A 22,183-nucleotide genomic window follows, 5' to 3' on the forward strand; every position below is an offset into this window, starting at 1 on the left:
CAAGTGCTGACAAATTTCTGCAGCTATCGGCATCAACTGGTCTGTGTATGTGCACACTATCTTCTGCATGACACTCGTCAAGTCGTCATTTTCAGTCTCACGGATGATCCTCAGTAGTTCCAACGTAATAGGCTTGATCTGAAAAAAATGTGTGTGTGTCACTTAACAAGGTTAGTATATTTAGACATACATACACTCACATGTTTACACAAAAAACATACTGCTGCATTCATGACTTTCTTTCTACAGTACATCATCAGTAGAGGTTAGCGAAAACATCACAATATGAATCTAAGTCAAAGATGAATTAAATCTTCGTTAGGAGACAAAGTTAAAGACCAATAAAATATTTTTCTACATTAAGAAAATTCCAAAGCTAACACTTCTTAGTGCTTGAATAGGTGTTTTATAAGCAAAACACTCTCTACATAAGAAATATGTGGAAAACATTTAGCACGTTAACCTTCTTGTTTTTTCATGTACCTACTCTGCACTGATATTTTTTTTTTTGAAATATTAAAAGGTTCCAGAATTTCCCAGAAGTCAAATTATATTATTCTTTGATTTGACTTCAAATATTTTAAGTCTTGGACATTCCCAAACATTATCTACCTCTTCAGCAAAATTTAAATAAATATTAATACATAAATAATAATAATAATAATGATTTAAACTGTGTCTATCACTTGGCCCGGTACAAGAGCCACAAAGTTAACTCACAACACAGTTCTATATACAAGAGTTCACACTAAGTACCAAACAGAGGGGGATTAAGAGAAGGGAGATAATAGAGGGGGAGTAAGAGAAGGGAGATAATAGAGGGGGAGTAAGAGAAGGGAGATAATAGAGGGGGAGTAAGAGAGGGGGAGTAAGAGAAGGGAGATAATAGAGGCGGAGTAAGAGAAGGGAGATAATAGAGGGGGAGTAAGAGAAGGGAGAGTAAGAGAGGGGGAGTAAGAGAAGGGAGATAATAGAGGGGGAGTAAGAGAAGGGAGATAATAGAGGGGGAGTAAGAGAGGGGGAGTAAGAGAAGGGAGATAATAGAGGCGGAGTAAGAGAAGGGAGATAATAGAGGGGGAGTAAGAGAAGGGAGAGTAAGAGAGGGGGAGTAAGAGAAGGGAGAGTAAGAGAGGGGGAGTAAGAGAGGGGGAGTAAGAGAAGGGAGAGTAAGAGAGGGGGAGTAAGAGAGGGGGAGTAAGAGAAGGGAGAGTAAGGTGAACTGAAGACCATCAAATCTGCACATCTGACTGGGACTTAAACCAACGAAAGGGTATATCCTAACACATAGAATGGGTGTTTCTCAAAGAACGGAAAATTATTGCACGGTATGAGATAGTAATTTATCTCCCGACACCGACCTGAGGCTCGACGTGCTTGTGCGCCCTCTCCTGGGAGCCCAGCAGCATCTGCAGGGCGATGGCCGCCTCCACCTTGACGGGCAGGTCGGCGTCGCGGAGCAGGGCGCCCGTCGCCAGGCGGAGCGCCTCCGCCAGCACCGCCTCCTGCTTGAAGCGGATGTCGCTGAGGTGGTGCAGCACCCAGCAGGCCCGCGCCCGCATGTGGCCCCGCGGGCTGCCGAACTCCGGGAACACGTACTGGCACAGCATGGTGTCCATCTGCTCCTTGTACAGCTTCTTCTTCATCAGCACGTCCGCCAGCGCGCCCACCTGGCGAACACGACGCGACGGCTCGGCACACTTCGCCTCGTACGCTCTCTCAAGTCGATCCCTCTCATCTTTTTACTGAATGCCTACGCAATATCAATCAACTATCTTCGTCACGAATTCACAGCCTGTATCGAGTTGTTTGCCAATGTTACTAGTACACGGTTGAGTCGAAGAATTTTAAATGTTTCAGTGCGCTTGAAAATAAAAAAATTTTTGGTGCGCGTTATTTAACAAGACACATTTCACAGACGCGGTCCGGGGGAAAAAAAAAAATTATATATTGATAGCTTAGAATGAAAACCTCGTATCTCATAAAATGCAAAATTCAACAGCAGAGACAAAAAAAACCGTGCTACTGACATGCGTGGTTTCTTTTTTTCCCCCCCGATAGAAAGCAGCAGGATGCACATTTCATTGTTCTTTCAGCCAAACATTTTGTGAGACACGAGGTTTTCCAGCCGAAAACATAAAAAAAAACGTATTTTCGTCCAAAAATTGAGATACGAGGTTTTCATTCTAAGCCATCGATGTATATATTTTCATATGTTAGTTAGTTTGGATATCACCATTTTCAAATGAAAGCCACACAACATCCCGCATTTCTGACACCCATGCTGAATTAGAAAAGTTTCATACATCAACGAACTGAAGACCAGCAAATCTGCACATCTGACTGGGACTTAAACCAATGAAAGGAGGGTTATTTCCTAACACATAGAATTAGTGTTTCTCAAAAGAATGGAAATTTATTGCACGGTATGAGATTTCCCCAAAGAATAGGAATTAACTACATATTTGATACTTTTAATTTTCAAGGAGTATTTAGATGGGTATGATTTACAACTACCTAATTCAGATAATTTAAATAAGACTCAAATTTTACTGATGAAAAAAAAAAATTGCCAGTTTTTTCCTTACATCTGTCCATTTTTTACCATTATGTTATTGTTCTACATATATTTATCTCTTTTTCATTTTACCGTGTTTCTGATCAATTTTTCTTCAACTCTTGTTAAGTGCGGGAAAACGGGGTTCAAGTAAAAAAATATTTGATTAAAAAAAAAATATTCAACATTCGTGGATGATTTTAATTATAATCCAAAATTATATTCAGAATGGGGAGAAAAAAAAAACCGAGCTGGCAGGAGCCTAGTACCTTTGAATATATATACTGTATAGAAGTCACCAGCCCAGGTTAAAATTTCTTATACGGTTTGAGGTAGTTGGTTAATTCACCGCCGCAATCGCCACCATCTCTAGGGCATCGACTTGTGGTGGTCCCTAGCGGACAAGTGTCGAACTCTTCAAACACCCCTTCCCCCTCCCGTTGAACGACCTTGAGCTGCAGTGAATGTTGGGTGGGGGGGAAAGACAGCGGGCGACAGTGCTGCGCTCTAACGTGTAAATAACAACCCAAGAAGATACAGGGCGTTACGGCAGCGCGCTGCAGGCGGTGAAAGTTCCCGAAGCTGCTCGTCGTGCGCTCCTGAAAAAACCGTGGAGTAAATCCCATCCACTCGCGACCTCTGTACAGTGTGTGTGTGTTCAAAGCCAGTACGCACCATGTGCAAGGCGCCGTCCTTCTGCCGGGGGTCTGCCCCGGGCGACGTCAGCACCTGCATGACGAACTGCATCGTCTTCTGCAGCATGTCCTTGCGCTTCTTGCACACACAGTGCAGCAGCGTCTGGGCCGCCGTCACCGGTGAGACAAAGTCCTCGAATATGTCTGCGGCCACGCAACAAAACCAACCCGGCACGGTGAGGAACGGGACGCGCGGAGCGGGCACAAACCACCAGCAACGTTTAAAAAATATATTCACAAGATGGGGCTGAGCGTTGGAAAAGTTAGGTTTTTTCGGAAAAATTCATTAAACGTTGTACAGACACAGAAAAAAATAATTTGTTACCTACGGGAAGAATTTTTTGGCACTCGAACATTATAAATTTATAGTAGTATTAAATGCTATGTAATTTTGTATGCAAGTTTTTTTTTTGAATTTTTTTTTTGTTTGTATGGGTTCTTCTGTAGGTATTTCATTGAGTTGTTGTTTTTTTTTTTTTTTTATAGTGTTTTTAAATAATTTTATGTATGTAGTGAAGCCAGCATACATTACAAACCGAGTATTTTCTTGTTGGTTGTAACTATAGTTACATCAATTTTTTTTTTCTTCTGTCGTGATGATTTCCAATAGTTTGGTTAATACAAACTTTGTTATTACAAAGTGCTAAGGTTTGAACAGATAATGTTTGTATCTATAAAGTGCTATGTAATGTTGTAAGTTTCTTTGAAGCTTTTTGTTTGTATTATGGGTTCTTCTGTAGGTACTGCATTGAAATGTTCATTTTTTTTAGTGTTTAAATAATGTTATGTATATAGTGGAGCCAGCTTATATTACAGTGTATTTTCTTTGTGGTAATATTATAGGCATTATAAGTTAAATCAATTTTTTTTTTTCTGTTGTGATGATTTCCAATAGTTTGGTTAATACAAACCTCGTTATTACAAAGTGCTAAAATTTGGACCCTTCAGGTTTGTAATAATGAGGTTTGACTAATCGACCACCACCAGCCAGTTTGAATCTGTGGTGTTCCAGGTACTCACCAAACTTAACCCTGATGTACTCGTAAGGATCCGTGTTCCACAGTTCCTCGTCGGCTGCCGAGTAACACAGGATAGGGAACAAAACGTCCTGTATGATGGTGAGCATGTGAGGCTTCAGGAACTTCCAAGAGAAAGCGTGGCTCACCCTGCGAACAAATCACAGACTAACACTATCTCTCTTCCAATAGCTGCGCACTCACAGAAAGACCACTCTGGGAAAAAAAAAAAAAAAAAAACCCACCTAACCACCAGCCTTAATCATTGTGGGCAGTTGAAAGCACTTTCTTTTAAAACCCAATCGCTTGCTATTTCAGCTAAATTGTTTTAATCTAGATTCAAACAAAGACAAACATCTGCAAAGCATTATATTTTACCCTCTGTTTAGTAGCTCCTATTTTTGTTTGTCATTTTACTGTCTCCCAGAGAAGAAATATTCAACTTCTTTACTGGCTTTAGTAGATTAAAAAAAAAAAATTTACTAAGATTGTTCACAAGTAGCCATTAAAGAACTCACCCCTGATTAATATAGTTTATTGTCTGTTGCAGGACACGTGGTGATACGTATATTTTCTTCCTGTACAGATCCAGTATCTTCAGAAGAACCTCCAATATGCCAGCGGAAAATGTCTTCAGGTACCATTCCGAAAACTCCTTGTATTCTTTGGTTACGTTCCCCGGGCTGCCGTACCTGTGGGAAAGCAAAGAAAAAAAAATAGGCAGGCGACATTAGCAGTGATGGGCGGTAAGAATAGAAACTTAACCGATCCTATTCTTTAACAGATCCAATAACCGATACAACACTGATTAAATACTTTTTGTAAATAACCACAGCGCAAGACTCCAGAAATTCAATATTTTTAAGTAATGCCAGTACAGTAAGAAAATTATTTGCTATAAGATTTTTGGTAATGGAAAAAAAAAAAAACTTAACCACACAGAATTTGTGCATAGCTAATTAACGAACACAACATTCGTGTATAGCATTAAATTACATAAAAATTGGAGTAAAAGATGCATAAAGAACTATAAACAGTGTTCACAAACTGAATTGAAACTAATAGTTTAGCTGCATGACGCCCAGCAACGCGGAGAAACGGTAAAAGACTAACGAAACTGTTTACAGATGGCACTGCTGAACACAATGGCCGCCACAGTGGCGCACTCACGATTGATGGCGCCAAATTCAAATATTCAAACCACCACACATTCTAGCGCTACGCCCAAACAAACAGGTACATATAAAATATGGTTGACACCTGAACAGATGGAATTAATTTTTCTTTTCTTTTTTGCGTGCATCAGTATTTAAAAATTGGTTGGGATCGAGTGGCAGCGGACGTGCTAGCTCGCGGGGTCGCTTGGGCAGTGCTGGTGGCAAACGGCGTCAACAGTCGGAGAGACAAGGCTCCAGAACACTAATGCACAACCTTTCGAACATCCTGTAGAGGATGTGCAGGGCCCACTTCTTGCACTTCCACCACGGCAGGAACATCCTGTCCTCTTCGTCGACAGCGTTGGTCTGCTCCGGCACGGGCCGGTCAGCGACGATGCGCGCTATCTCCATCCACTGCGAGAACACTTCCCGAGAGATCAGGTCCAGCGGGAGAACGTACTGCAAGCGCACGCACACAAACCAAGTCACTTAAGAGCTAGCAATGCAAAACATTCCGAACGACACAGAAACCACAACGTACATTACTGATCAATAAAAATAGTTTACAAGAAAAATTTCAGCAAAAAAAAAAAATATAAAAACAGTTTGCACGCATACAGCAGCTTATTCAACTTGTTTTATAAATAAATGTTCACTCTTTTTTTTTGTATACTAACATTTGATAATTTAGCAAACTCTTTTATCCAGCTCGGCCGTCGTCCCAAACATTCCAGATTAGATCTCTTACTGTAATACCGTGCTATACCAAAATAAAAATTATTTATAAAAACAAAAACTATCATGCAAAGTAAGTTTAATTGATAAATCATGCAATCAAAACATATTTAGACTTTAAATAAAAAAATTAAAACCATGATCTGAACGTGAGCCGCAACTAACGCTAACTATTGTCATAGTACACACTAAACCACGAAAGAGTGCGTCTATCAAATGTAGTTTACTTGGAACTAAACCAAATGCACTCACGTGCACTCAACATTGATATTCGACTGAGTGCGTGCACTCTATACGAGAATCAACGTAATGATGCCAACTAGCGCTGGCTACATGTTTATAAGCTGTACACAGCGGTGACGAAGACGAACAGATAAAGGTTAAACCGTTTGAAAAGTCTTAAAAATAAAATTTACACATTGAACAACTTCGTATTTATGTTATTTAAGCAAGTAAGCTGTAATGTCAGAAAAATAATAATTTTAACTTTAAAATACATCGTATTATATGGGTTTAAGAAGTTTATAGGCATCATTTTACATAGAAATAAATAACGTACATCTTATTTAAAAAAAAAATGGCGGGACAGAAACATTTGACCATATTGGACGGAAAATCGTATTCTGCAGGTACGCCTCAAACGAGTTTTACTGTAATTGTATTTATTGCATTTTCCCATTACAACTATCAAACTGCCTGACAGCAACTTGAAAACCGACTGCCTTGCACGGTGCTTTATCCTGTCATATTTACTACCTACACAAAGCACTCGGAACCTAACAGCGGAAACGAAACATAATGCTACTATTATGTGAAATTTTTCTCTCTCAAATTTTCACGCCCTAAAATAACGGTGCGACGATTATATGAGGGCAACGATTATTAGATAAAACATGGTAGATATTTGTAAGCTACATGTTTGGACTTGTAAATATTGTGTGTAATTTAGTGTATAGTGTTTGGAAACGTTTGAATTTTGAACTTCCCGCGCTGCTTGCTAGCAGCGCCAAGTTTTTCAAGTTGGCTGCCTGCCGAGGCGGGTAGCCCTGCAGCTTCCGGCAACGAAGCAACAGTTGTTGTTGTTGGACCATCATGGCGGTGAGTTAGTGCTACCGTGCACGCTTGCTGCCAATCGAGTTGTTCGCGAGTGCATCGTCATTAATTGTGTCGTTTTTATCTGGATTTCACAGTCTCGTACGTCTCTAGACAAAACACTACATCTCACAACCAACTGAAGTGGTATGTTGTCTCGCCGCCACAACCAACCTGCGTCAGAGCGAAGTAGATCTTCAGTATCTGCTTCTGCAGCAGCACAGACTGCTCCGATTGGTCGGGCAGGAGGCGCATGCACAGCTGGTAGATCATGGGGAACAGCAAGTTCATCGCTTCATTCAGGGGTCCCCGCTCCTCCGGCTTCTTGTACCTGCGACCAGTGGAGGAGCCAGGATTTTGGTTAAGGAGGGGCTTGACCCAGCTGAGGCTAGGCTTTATCAAGGCAAACACTAAAACAGTAGTGGACCCAGATGCTTTTGGAGGGGGCTTGAGCCCCTTAGCCCCCCCTCTGGATCCGCTACTGCCTGCGACACAACCCCCCCACGGAGATGTCCCAACGTAAAGAAACCAGCGCTACTTTTTTTTTGACGTGGAAACCTCCACTCACCCATCAGCGACAGCGTTTCAAACTTTCCTGTGTGACAAAATACTGTAATATTTAAATAGCTAATAACTACGAGACTAATAACGCATCAACATCAGTTGAGCCCAAAACGGATAGATAATTTCTGTATTGTTTGTCGCGAAGTATTTGTTTTGCCTGTGACATCATAACAGTGTAGGCGCATGCGCACAATTGTTACGAATATTAAATTTGTGAAAAGTTATAAAGTGGTGTAGCGTGGAAATGCGTTTGGCTAGGACACTGAATCGTGTCAGTGCTAAGAGCTTACAGAGCACTACTAGGACGCAAGTGAGACAATAAAAAACATTCGCTGGAATATAATTGCAATATTAAACTGAAAATTACAAAGTAATAAACAATGTAATCTCATATGACTCCTAAATAAGCTCGGAATTATATAAAACACCAGACTTTTCATGAAAAATCTACAGCACTGACCCGAACTGCGCCTGTCTGATTTTTTATTACCCTTGGCAAGGTGTTCACACGAATCTGTAATAAAATTTCCCTGACGTTTCATTACTAAAGTTCACATTTCTCTATTTTTTAAAAAAAATAATTAACCAACTTTGCAATTTTCTGGAAAAGAACAGGGTGGCTATCAACCCTGTGATAGAAAACTCCCCGACATTTCCAGGCATGGGAAAAATTCTTCCCTGACCACAAAAATTATGTGGAAAAGAAAGACAACTAATTCTGTTTAAATAAATAAAGCTGATTAAATATATTTACGTGTTTCTGTGAAAGTATAACATGGAAATTTTCAGTTTCCCAAATATATTTTTTTGGCAAATTACCAGAAGATTTCCACCAAAAAATTATTTTCAGGAAAACCAACATCTCTAGGTAAGAATAGAAATGTTATCCGTTTCTTGTAAAAGTACGGGTGAGAAATTTTATTAGGCAATTACAGGAATTTTTTTTTGCAAAATTATAAATTTCAAAAAAAGTTGTATTGTCACAGAAAAAACACAAATATATTTTATCAACTTTTTTTATTCAAACAGAATTAGTTGCATAATAGCGAAGTTGACATTTGAGTTAAGCAGCACCATATTCCATTTACCAACTAATACAGAAACAAAAATAAAAAACAAGTTTTTAACAGTACCTACTTATCAGCAAAAAGGGGGGAGCTGAATTGTTGTCCCTTGGATGGGCAGCCCTTCAGGATTTTTCCAGCAATGGTTTGCTTGTACAGCGACTGGAAGGGCAGCCCATCCAATTTCTGAAAACATGTTTCTTTAAGTGTTTAAATAATCCTGGAAACTTGCCCCTTGGAAGGGCAGCCCATCAGGATTTTTCTTACAGTAGTGTTTTTGAAAGGTTGTCTGAATTGTTGCCCCTTGGACTGGCAGCCCTTCAGGATTTTTCTGACAGTGGTTAGTTTAGGTTAGGTTAGGTTAGGTTAGGTCACTTTACAAACTAACCACTGTCAGAAAAATCCTGAAGGGCTGCCCATCCAAGGGGCAACAATTCAGACAACCTTTCTAAAAACACTACTGTCAGAAAAATCTTGATGGGCCGCCCATCCAAGGGGCAAGTTTTCAGGGTTATTTAAACTCTTAAAGGAGCGTGTTTTCAGAAATTGGATGGGCTGCCCTTCCAGTCTCTGTACAAACAAACCACTGTCAGAAAAATCCTGAAGGGGCAACAATTCAGAAAACCTTTCTAAAACACTACTGTCGGAAAAATCCCGAAGGGCTGCCCTTCCAATGGGCAACGATTCAGTCGCCCCAGCAAAAATACAAATTAGTGTAAGTCAGGAACGCCGGAGACTCACTCAAAGTTCTTGACGAGCTGGTAGAGGCAGAGCAGGGCGCCCGTCCAGCCCGCGGCGTCGGGGTTCTGCAGGTAGATGCTGATCTTGTCGACCACCTGGGTCCAGCGGCCGGGGAAGTCGTGCTTCACGATGCTGCTGACGCACACGGCCAGCTGGGCGCGCACCGCCTCCGGGGCATGCACCACGGCGTCCACGATGGCATCGCGCAACATGGCGCGGTCCTGCTCGTGCACGCTGAAAGGCAGCGGCTGGCCGGGCTCCGCCTCGCGGTCCGCCCAGCTCTGCGTCACCAGGTTCTTCAGGTAGATGACGCCTGCGCACCGCGGGGGCGAATCGCACGCGCTTCATCCTCGCACACATTTAGTGGATATTATACTATATTATACTATAAATATATTTATAATATAGTGTATTGTATAATATAGTATATATATATTTACCGTTATAATATACTATAAATATAATTATAATATATTGTATAATATAGTATATATTTACCATTATAATATACTATAAATATTTTTATAATATAGCATAATATAGTATATATTTTAGTATATAATATATTATACTATAAACATAATATATGGTATAATATAGTATATATATATTTACCGTTATATTATAATATATTATACTATAAATATATTTATAATATATTGTATAATTTAGTATATATTTACCATAATATATTTTAATATATAATATATTATAGTATAAATATATTTATAATATATTGTATACTATATTACATATATTTACTGTTATATTATAATATATTAATTGTGAAATGCAATTCGTAATTTAATACAAGCCGTTAACTACAGTAGACAGCGAGTGCATCAGAGCAGGGCGCCAGCTTGCATTGACGCCCGTAACTTGTCCTTACTGTCGACTAAATAGGTACTAACAACATATGGCTATATAGTGGTAGCTCACATAGATTTGTCGTCAGCATCCTCAAAGTTGGATCCGACTCGACGCGAATGCATTTTCCGTCTGCCCCAAAGAACTGGCTCCCAAACTTTCAGAGATTTATCAGAGGTCTGGATTATAGAGACAATAACACACACAACTACACAGAATGAGGTTTTTTAAACCAGAAATCCTCCGTGGCCTACAGTAAAGAACCATCCTGGCATTTTCCTCGAGTCATTCTGGGAAACTGTGGAAAATCAAAATCAAGATGGCCGAAGGGGAATCGAACCCATGTCCTCTGGGAAGCGAGTCCGGTGTCTTACCACTGCAACACCTTACTGCATCAGACGACAGATTATTGAGAAAATAATATACTAGTGCGTGTCCCCTTGCAAATAACAGCAAAGTGATTTTTTTCTTTAATCACATCATGTTATATAGAGTTATCATCAATTGTGAAATAGTTATTGAATGTCACCGAATAAATAAATTAGATTATGTAAGTGGTATATAGTAGTTTTGGCACAAGTGGGTGTTGGTACAAACAACGTAGCGAGATACTATATATACTAGTTTTTAAGTCTAGTCATAATCTTTTAAAAATCAAGTTTCATCAAATTTGGTCCAGTGGTTTTTGCGAATTATTCAGCCAAACAGATAAATTATTCAATAATAAACTTTTTTTAATTCAAAATAATTTTAACTCAATAGTAAAAAAAAATTCTATATAATTATAGGTACCAAATTTATATGGATTAAAAGCATGAATTTTGCAAAAAAAAAAAAAAGATAAATACATTTGAGATCTTATTGTATTAATATATGAATATGATATAACCAGCATCAACAAACTGCACCACAAAGAGAGAATTCGAGAAGCTTTGTGAGTGTTCCTCGCACTGTTTTTCAACATGGCAACAAAATTTATTAAATACGATGCCAAACAAATTTTGTGTATCTATCATCACACCACAGTGGGATTTTTTTTTTCCTTACCCCAATTATTCTGAACGTTTAAAAACACATGCAGCTCGAAAGTAACAAGATGTAAGAAATCTCACCCGAAGTAACTAACGCATCTACGCAGCAAAACCCAAGAGTGAGCCCACAGTTCTAGTGTCCATTCCTGATAACATGAATACGTATTTATTAAACTCTTGCCGAGAGTTTTCTTTCTTTTTTAGATGGCATTGAAGAAACTACTTGTTCTAACACATCTGTTAAAACAGACATGACAGGATGTTTTTTTTTTATAGCTGAAATGTGTGAAAGTTGATTCCAAAATGCTCAGGTCGGCTGCAACGCTGCAAGCGCAAGTGGAATCGAAGCGTCACTCACCTGCTTGCCTCACCGGCATGTCCACATCGGACAACATCACCACTTGAAGCAGCGAGGGCGCGAATCCAATTATTTTATGGATCTGGAAAAAAAAAAATATTACCACTAAATAATTTTTTGAAACTATAGCATGGTCCGTAACCTCTTGTGCAATCAATGAGAGAGTATTTACGGCCATCTTTACTTCATCGCCTTCGCCACTATCAAGATGTAGAAAACAACGTCAAAAAGTTAAAGCACAAAAATTTATTTTGTCTGTTAGTTCAATTCTTACAGATATGACCCTATTGTCCAGAATTATCACTGGAGCACATGTCTGTAGTAAAAAACACCTTTTTAATTTTAAAGGTGAGATACAAACTACAAAAAATTGGTTCAAAAGTATTTTTTCTTCCATAAAATGTGACCAATCACGTGACTCGAAATTTGCCAATTGCACTGCACAAAGCGTTGTTTGCTGCCTTGTGGGAAACAACAGAACATTAAAATACCTGCATTTATCCATTATTTGTATGTATTTACTAAGGAGATTTTAAAGGTACATAATGAAATTTAACACTTTTAAAGGCCCTTATTTAATTAAGGACTTTTCAAGGATATTAAGAAGGCGAACGAACCCTGTACAGGTAGCACAACTACTATTTTACACAACTCCATTTCAAACCATCTCCGAGCAAGATGGCATGGCATGGCTGGGATCTATCCCGGTGGGGGGCAAACCAGTATCTCTCGGAAGTGAGAGACACGGTGAATGCCGTGAAGTGGTGGGTTTGCTCGGAGAACTCTGGTTTTCCTTAAAACCTCGTTCTATTACTGCTCCATTATTATCTCGTCACTCCTCGTAGTCTTTTAACAACCCCAATTACGGTGAGACATTAAATGTTAAGTCATTCTTTCATACCACTTTACCAAGTCCTTAGCGATGCTCAAAGATTAAGAATTTTCCTCTATGGAAACATAATAGACTTTTGGAACATTTTACTCCGGTTCCTTGGAAACTCAGAACAAATAATTCCTGCCTCAACTAAAATACAAAAGCTTTTGTGCAGCCTATTAAAAATGTATCAATAAAAATAATTTTTTTGTACAACTTGAAATGTCCAATGACAAGTCAGGTTATAAAAAAATATAAAATGTGATATAAAATCAAATTAAATATTTTTCTTCTTCCGTTTATTGACCGATCACATTGAAAGTAAGTGATGCTACATGCACCGATCAGAAAATTTAAAAGATGTGATATAATTTAGAGACTGATTGACACGTGAGGGAAAAAATCTGAGGAATACCTTTGGGCTGGAGAATTCAACCACATAATTATCCTTAAATCTATTAAATATTTTTCATAATTATAGATAAACATGTGCACATTTTATGGCCAGCAGGAAATGCCAAATTTTGTTGTTATTAAAGTGGAATTTGACCTATAATTAAAAAAATATATATTCTATTAAAAATTCCTCATTTAAAAAACAAGCGTTCGTGGAGTCCACGCGCAACAGAAGTGAAACGTCTTGCTTATTATATTAATAGGTACAGTACACTCCCGATTATCCGCACAATTAAGTGGCAGGGCCACCGCGGATAGTGAAAATCTCGGATAATCCGCAAAAGAGCCGAAAATGGGAAACAAAAATGGAAACATTAATTCAACTTAAAAATCTAAACATTTATGTACAGTAAAAGTTACAATTAAAGTACAAAATTTTAAATAATGCTAAAATTTTAGTATTTTACTGAGTAATTATCATACAATACATTTCAGTAATGTAAAATAAAAGTGTTCAACCATATGACTAGAAACAAAGTGAGACAGAGACAAAAATAGCAACGCATGCCAACTTACCGAGTGAGTTCCGAGAAGGCCTGTGGCGTTCCACTGCATACTGCACGCAATACACTCCTCAGTAGAGTTCAAATTTGCTCACTTGTAATAAAATACAGATTTACATATGTGCTGTATTTTTTCGTAGCATGCACGGATAATAGGGAGTTTACTGTATAGGTAACACTATTCTCTTTGGGTGAGGTCACAAGTAAAAGTATACAAGTATGCAACCATGCAATTGTGTACAATGTCATTTCTACCTCTCCCCTGCCGTTTCCATCTCTACTGGTTCCCCCACCACGTACTTAACTATTCCCCTCATGCAACAGGCATTTTCGTAGTGCTCGAAAATTGTAGCCCCCTCAGCAAAGAAGTTTCGGTACTTACGCATTAACGCCACCATAGCATAAGTTTCCCCTTGGTTGGTCATGTTAGCCAAATTTTAATAGGGAATTCATAACCATTTACACATTTTAGAGTATTTTTAATGTAGCTAACCTAACCCGACCTAACCAACCTAGCACACTGGTTTACAGTATTTTTAATGTAGCTAACCTAACCGTGACCTAACCAACCTAGCACACTGGTTTACAGTATTTTTAATGTAGCTAACCTAACCCGACCTAACCAACCTAGCACACTGGTTTACAGTATTTTTAATGTAGCTAACCTAACCGTGACCTAACCAACCTAGCACACTGGTTTACAGTATTTTTAATGTAGCTAACCTAACCGTGACCTAACCAACCTAGCACACTGGTTTACAGTATTTTTAATGTAGCTAACCTAACCGTGACCTAACCAACCTAGCACACTGGTTTACAGTATTTTTAATGTAGCTAACCTAACCGTGACCTAACCAACCTAGCACACTGGTTTACAGTATTTTTAATGTAGCTAACCTAACCGTGACCTAACCAACCTAGCACACTGGTTTACAGTATTTTTAATGTAGCTAACCTAACCGTGACCTAACCAACCTAGCACACTGGTTTACAGTATTTTTAATGTAGCTAACCTAACCGTGACCTAACCAACCTAGCACACTGGTTTACAGTATTTTTAATGTAGCTAACCTAACCGTGACCTAACCAACCTAGCACACTGGTTTACAGTATTTTTAATGTAGCTAACCTAACCGTGACCTAACCAACCTAGCACACTGGTTTACAGTATTTTTAATGTAGCTAACCTAACCGTGACCTAACCAACCTAGCACACTGGTTTACAGTATTTTTAATGTAGCTAACCTAACCGTGACCTAACCAACCTAGCACACTGGTTTACAGTATTTTTAATTTAGCTGGCATAACCCAACCATCCGATTGACTACTTGGTTTTTAAATAAAGTGTTATGAATTTTGAAAGTGTTTTGCTTTTAAATAAAGTGTTTTATTTTATGATTTCTCGCAAAAATTTTTAGTGTAGATTGGCGGCACTAAAAAACCGTCAAATCTGTAGCTGCGGCTGCGTTAATACGTAAGTACCGAAGTTTTACTTCAAAACCATGTTTTTTTTATTATATAAAAACCACTTGGTTTAAACCATTGTGGTTTAAATCAGCCAACCCTGCCTCGGACCCAGGCTAGACCGGTCCGCCCTACCCAGCCAAAGAGTTGTGTGTGAATGTCAACAGTAATGCCACTAGTAATGCAAGTGCCTCCGGGGAGCAAGTATGGATCTTCAAAAATTCTACACAAAAATAATCAACAATTATGTAACTTTGCGTGGGATTTTCTTTCTTCGCCGATAATCACACAACAAGTAAGCGTGTCGGTACGCTGTGTTGCCACACTCAGCCCCTAAAACGTGCCTCTGTGCCATCCTTGGTTTTGTGAAAGTGGCAGTCTTGTCCAGTGAACTCACGACGGCCTTTGTTTCAATAACTTGCCTCAAACCAATAAAAGTCTTCAGTCAGTCAAACTTCCTTATTAAAAATTTCCCTTTACTGCATAAAACAATGAACTACTTTTTTTTTCAAAAACATTTCTTTTCCTGAAACAATACAGTTATGTTTAAAAATTTTATGCTCTATGGCCTATATTTGGCAACAATGCAAACCGTTAGAAAGAGAGAATGAATGTCCTTTACACTGCAAACTAATGCTGAGACACACTATAGTAAAAACCAATTATAATAATAATGGAAAAATTCTTTGGTTAAAACCCTCTAAAAATAACAAAACTTAATAAAGGAAAGCAGGGTTCCCAACATCCAGGTACAACAATCACTGCTCACATTTATCGAACAAAAAAAATGTGATAAAATTTACAATACTATATTCGAAAAAATTATTTTGGACTGTAAAGATCCTAATTATTTGTCTGGTACATCTTACATAGGTCGGTGAAATGAGACATTGAACAGGAAATTAAATTATGTTTCTAAATGCCACATGATAAACTGTAAATGGGATTTGATGCCTTCTTTGTGAGCAGAAAGGTAATCAAAATGTACTCCTTCGAATGTATATTTACAAGTCAGTGAGGGGACTATATTAAAAAAATGAACTCAATTGGAACGAAATATGTAGTTGCTCTAAAGAGGGTCAAGATGTTAAAAATTACATCTCGCAGTGATTTTGAACATTACCCACATTCCAGATGGATATGATACTATAATAAGCTTTCATATTAAAAAAATTACAAAATATTGTGCGTTTTTTTACATATGTATTTAAAGAATGCAGTAGTATATTTCAAAAGGTATACAATCACGAAAGTCCCAAGGCATGACATTAATTTAGAGCCATTTAACATTCTACCGTGAAAATCAGAAACAGCAATATGACAACATGGGTAGACTAACACGAACAACTCAAACGTAAGTGTTCAAATATTTATTAATCCAATACTATTAGATGACCCAATAGCATGAAATTTCACAGCATGCCTACGGCATGAAGGTCAACACACCACATGTACACGTACCTGAGCAAGCTGATCTTCAGCCTGCTGACGTTGATTAGGATCTAAAGTAGCCCTCAAAACATCTGTCAATTTTCGCGTATCCATTTTACGTGACTAAATTTACAAAAAAACTTTAAATTTAAGAATATTATCTACTGAAATGTCTTTCTTAACTTAACCCGGCAACCAACCACCAATGTTTTTGAGGTCACGTGACATACAGAACTAAAATGGCGGGCACAAAATCCCGGTGTAAAAATAGAATAAAACCAAAACAATGTAAATAAACACAATATCAGCATAAATTCTAAAAATTTTCAGTTTCTTTTAAAATTATTATGACCAAAGAGTAAAAATAAACAAAACAACCTAGTTCAATTCTATCGCTTTAGTTAGAGGAAAAACAACTAAAATTGTTTTATTAAAACGAAAAACTATATTCATATTTTAATTATATAAAATATGTATTAGTTACTACAAACCATTTAACCATTTTTTAGATGATAAAAATAGTTGGAATAACCCTTTAATTTTTAAAATATATTAGAAAAATTTTAACAAATTTTACTCTAGTTATTACAAGACTATAAATTACAAAAAAAAAAAATAATGTGTTTAAACAGTCTGCACTTCTCTTCCAGGTTAGATAATTTTTCTTTAACATATAATTTTTTACGACACACTAAAACACTGCAGTGCTCTGTGTTCGGTTGAGCCCGCAGCTAATCATAGGTAGCACTGCAGGTTCACAATACTGAACCATGTACCGAACCCAGTCCTGGCATTCTGGGCATGTTAAAGAACAAAAGAACTCTGGGGTTTGATGTCAAGTGAGAGCAGTGCGAGGACATATTTGTTCACAAATTGTCGATGTTAGGGCCGTTCCCGTGGTTCAGAGTCGCTGCCCAGCTGCTCCAGCAGAGAGGGTACGTGTCACGTGGCAAGGGAACTACCCTAACTCGGGTGAAATAAAAGAGTTTATGACATTAAGTTGTGTTTACTGCACACATCATTCACTGAACATGGGCTATCACGGCCCCCATCTGTGATAGTCCATCAGGGCTAGGCCCGGCTCCACGCACTTTGAGCGCGACACGACACTAGCAGTGACCTGACTGGCGTTGATACGACAGTGACGCGACTGTCAGTGGTGTGAATGATGGTGACGTGACACAGTGACGTGAATGACGATGACACGAAAGACTGTGACGTTGACGTCGACCCAAGTGTCTCCCCTGCTCATAAAGTCCGTTATGCTGCGCCAACCCCTGATCCTCCCCTGCCCCGTGCAGTGAATGTGTTGATGCCGACCCCACCCAGTCGCACGATATTTCGTGCGACTCGTAATTAATTAATTTTTTCCCAACAGGGAACTTTACATTTTCTACGTAATTTCGTGTCCAGAGATTAAGGACAGCGTAATTGAGTTACGCAGTTTCGGCTTCACAGCCACTTCATTGTTATCATCGAAGACTCTTAGCAACGTGTGTCGAGTTCTTTCTCGCTAACTTTCGCTTTTTAACTTTCATCGTCTGTAAATGTGTAACTTGTAACATGCAATCTAACCGAGTATTTTCTTATTAATAAGTGACTGTAACGTGTATGATTCCAGCGTACCGGGTTACGTACTTTTCGGGACCTTAATATTTCGCCATAGGTTAGATTGCAAATAACTTTGGAACATCCCTTTGTATGTGCTGTTTTCCATGTTAACGTAACTGCCTGTAAAAGTTCATGCAGCGCAGGAGATCTGTGGCTATCCGCCGCGCCATTCACATTTATAATCGGCCACTGTATAAGTCCGTGTACACCACTTGGCAACCTATCCTGGGCGCGCGTACGGTTTACGTAGAGAGATAGGCGTGTCGCAGCGGTTAGACAACAGAAGCGGCCAGTACCTGGACCAATAAGTGTATCGGTTCTGAATAAAGTGCAGTGTCGTGTCAAATCGTTTACCAGTTATTTATAAGGCGTCCTGGGTGGCCTGAACAGCCCGGGTAGGTTTCGAACAGCGACGTGCTCCTGCCTGCAGCCACGAGGCCGAAACCCCGTGAAACCCCTGAGATCACTTTCAACATTAATAATCAATTTTAAAACTTAGACAGGCAGCGGGAGTGGCGTCAGTGTGTTATGTGTAACATACTTTATATTTAATAACGTGTCATTTTTATTATTGACGTGACGTCTAATAAATCGATGAACACCAGCTGCACGCACGAAAAAGTGTCCCACTACAGATGTCCCACTACGGATGTGCCCTGTTCGCTCATTGTACGCATGCGTGGCATCTCTCTTCATGCTCATTGTACGCATGCGTGGCATCTCTCTTCATGCTCATTGTACGCATGCGTGGCATCTCTCTTCATGCTCATTGTACGCATGCGTGGCATCTCTCTTCATGTTCATTGTACGCATGCGTGGCATCTCTCTTCCATTCGATTGGAACAACCATCGATTTGACTTTTCAATCATATTTTCGTCGTTTGAATTATTAATATTATGTAATTTAACGTATGTCCACCGATTTTCAGCACAATCGGTACGGTTATTTAAAAGTTATGTTGAAAATTCAAATACGTTTTGAACCAACAATGGTGTTTTACAGTTACACATAATAATTCAAATTACACCCGGGATCTTTTGCACAATGATTTAAAAAATATTATAACACATTGTAAATAAGTTTGGTGTATTTGGGATGCGTATTTGCTATAAAATCGTGTTAATATTATTCCCCTACCGTGAACAAAAATTTTTATAAACATATATATAACATCTGAAACTCGTGGGCGTGTGGTTAGCGTACCTAACTCTTGAACTAAATATTGTCGGTTCGGATCCCAGCTGCTGCGAAATTTTTTTTGTACTTGTAAAAATAAATACGGCGCACGCATCATTTCAAAAGTAATAAATATATTTGAATTAATGAATGCAAATAAAAGTAAATTTATTAATTCAATTGCACATTTCATTACACTCCTTTGTATCCATAAAAAATAGTGATAATTCAATAAAAATGATTCAATTTTATTCATAAAAGTATGCAGAGGTAGATTTTATCATGCAAAATATAGAAAAATTTAAAAAAAAATTCTTCCTCAAAGAATATAATATTTTTAATGCCAAAATGGTTTGGTTGCAAAAACCTATTATGGCTCTGTGTCAGACCGAATATGATTTTCCTTTTCTTCTGGATCAATCATTTCATCAATGTTTTGTTATGACGTTGTCATGTTAAACTATCGTCCGTAAACCGACTTTCCTGACAACCAATTTTTTTTATATATACATTATATTTTTTCGTAAATTTTGTCATTATAATAATATGTATTTCTAAAGTATAATGTTAATTGCTGTAACCGTGCGACGAAGCCGAGGCCAACACTCGGAATCTCTCCAAGCGCTGCACGTGTCGCTTGGGGTCCCATGTCGTTTAGAGGGGGGAGGTCGGGCGGAGAGGCAGACGCGCGGCAGGAGACGGGAGTCGGAGTCTGGCGGCCGGAGAGGACAGACGTGTCTTGGGGCGAGAGTCGCCGGGCAACGACGGAGTAATCATCTGGCGGCTGAGCAAGGCAGTGAGATGTGAGCCACGACTGGTGAGATTGGATCCGGACGATCGGGACTCTCACGTTCACGTGCGTTACGCTATCGGTCGCCATTGTAACTAATTTTATTGTATATAAGTATTTTCTTGTTTCTTTGAGGCGGGACACTGCACGCATCGGCGGACACGTGCGTGCCGCAACGGGACGGACTTTACGTCGCTGGCGACGGCGTTCCAACATAATTGGTTTCTCGCTATCATAGGGAAGGGGCAGAGAAAGTTCATCAATCGCACATGGAACCAGGGGGTGCAGTCCGCACTTGGCGCCTGCCCAACCTCCAAACACGTGCAGCCGAGCCTCACTCCGCGGAGGGACGGGTGTTGTGCCGCGGATTGCTCATGTACCTAGATTACGCGAAGGGCTCAATAAATACTTGTGGTCAAACTGTCGAAACATCATTGTAGCTCGGATAGTGTTAATTTCCCCTGCCACGAGTCCTGAACCCTCCCTGAGAATACGATGCAACCCGCATCACGGGGGTAATATCCGGGACTACGACAACGTGACTGACGACGTGAATGACGGTGACGCGACTGACAGTGTCCGTTCTGCTTTCACTCACAACTCCGCGACCGCACTCTCTCTTCCCACTCAGGCGACTGACTCGACCCACGCTCCGCGACGTCTCAGCGGCCTCCCCCCTTGCCGCGCGCACATGAATCCCCCTCTTCCCTTTGTGTGCGAGTGCGTGGAGCCCACATGGTCACAGGCGGGGAGACGCGACTCAGTCGCCCAGAAAACACATCTACAGGTACACAACAACACAAATACATATTTACACACTCACATAATTACATAAACAAAACCCTTATGAAAAGACACACCACTGTTATGGTGGCACCTCTGCAGGGAGTTCCCCTCTCAACCAAGGCCGTTTGTTATACTTTCGCGCACGGGCGCTGGCGCACATACAAGCCTGAAGCAGCAACTGGCAATAATGGCCTCAGCGAGCCGGAGGAGCACTTGGGACGACATCAAAATATACCAGGGAACTATGTACCTATGCTGGCAGTTCAAAAAATTGTGTATGTTATTCTTCAGCCCATACAAAACCGTAGATCAGAAAGCATAGAAGTTGAGCCTAGAGTAAGGCGATGAAGAACTGGATAATTGTGTGAATGTACAGTGTTTGGTAATGCTACACTGTTGATAGTGCGGTTTATGGTCCTGCCGCCCTTGGCAATGCGCCGCTATGCACCGCGCACTCGTAACATCACCCGAAATGTTTTCCCGCCGGTTTTGATGTGTATTTGTTGAAATGTGCAGTACAGGTAGAAATCTTCTCTGAATGTACAGCCAGTTGTATGCGATTTGAGACAATTCTGGCACAGTTTTTCTATGTTAATGGTCATGTGCGCGTTTTCCTGCATTTCACTGCTTGCGGCTGTCTGACCCTGGCGAACAAGTCATTTCATCGGTGAGTGGGCCCTGGCAACGAGGAGGGGCTCCCATATTCTCTTCGCCACCAGTATAGTGGCGCTACACAATGCGCACATGATCCCCAAATGAACGCATGGTCGCGAGTATGGTCGTGTGAGCTGGCTTTGTTATGTTAGGCTTTGTATGGTTCTGCTCACTCAGCTGCAGCTTATTCGGACGTGCATTGATACATTCGGCGCGTGGGTGGAAGGGTAAGCTGCTTAGTGCTCCTTGCCCGGTGCGAGCTGCTTAAGGGTTGGGTGATATTCTGTACTTATGCTGGAATGTCAAGAAACATTCCCCTGGATGTCTGGGCGCACAAACTGGATTATTCTGGATTAGTCTTGAGTTATGTGTTGTTCCCAACACATATCTGTGCCACATATACACAATCTACTATTTGTCAAAATTTGGCCCCAAATTTTATGCAACTTGACATCATCCTAACTGTCTCAGCTAATGCAATGATGGTTTTTGCCAGGACACCAACTTTCGGAGTATTACATGGGCTAGTACACGAGACTCTTCCCAGGGGTGGTTTCTGGCCA

At 39.8% G+C, this 22,183-nt stretch overlaps 1 protein-coding gene across 1 annotated transcript in view; it reads right to left on the reverse strand.

The window, feature by feature from the left end:
* LOC134539112 (importin-7) overlaps positions 1-16,882 on the reverse strand; it is a 46,248-nt gene extending 29,366 nt beyond the window's left edge. The window contains exons 1-10 of the mRNA XM_063380850.1: positions 16,633-16,882; positions 11,875-11,956; positions 9,619-9,931; positions 7,424-7,580; positions 5,697-5,881; positions 4,784-4,957; positions 4,270-4,415; positions 3,230-3,393; positions 1,359-1,667; positions 1-138 (exon numbers count right to left, since the gene is read on the reverse strand). Of these exons, the coding sequence (XP_063236920.1) occupies positions 1-138; positions 1,359-1,667; positions 3,230-3,393; positions 4,270-4,415; positions 4,784-4,957; positions 5,697-5,881; positions 7,424-7,580; positions 9,619-9,931; positions 11,875-11,956; positions 16,633-16,716 (1,752 nt within the window). The 5' untranslated portion in view covers positions 16,717-16,882. The remainder of the gene's footprint in view (positions 139-1,358; positions 1,668-3,229; positions 3,394-4,269; positions 4,416-4,783; positions 4,958-5,696; positions 5,882-7,423; positions 7,581-9,618; positions 9,932-11,874; positions 11,957-16,632) is intronic.
* Positions 16,883-22,183: the final 5,301 nt, after the last annotated feature.

The sequence above is a fragment of the Bacillus rossius genome, chromosome 14 (assembly GCF_032445375.1).
Source record: "Bacillus rossius redtenbacheri isolate Brsri chromosome 14, Brsri_v3, whole genome shotgun sequence".
NCBI classification, from domain to species: Eukaryota; Metazoa; Arthropoda; class Insecta; order Phasmatodea; family Bacillidae; genus Bacillus; species Bacillus rossius.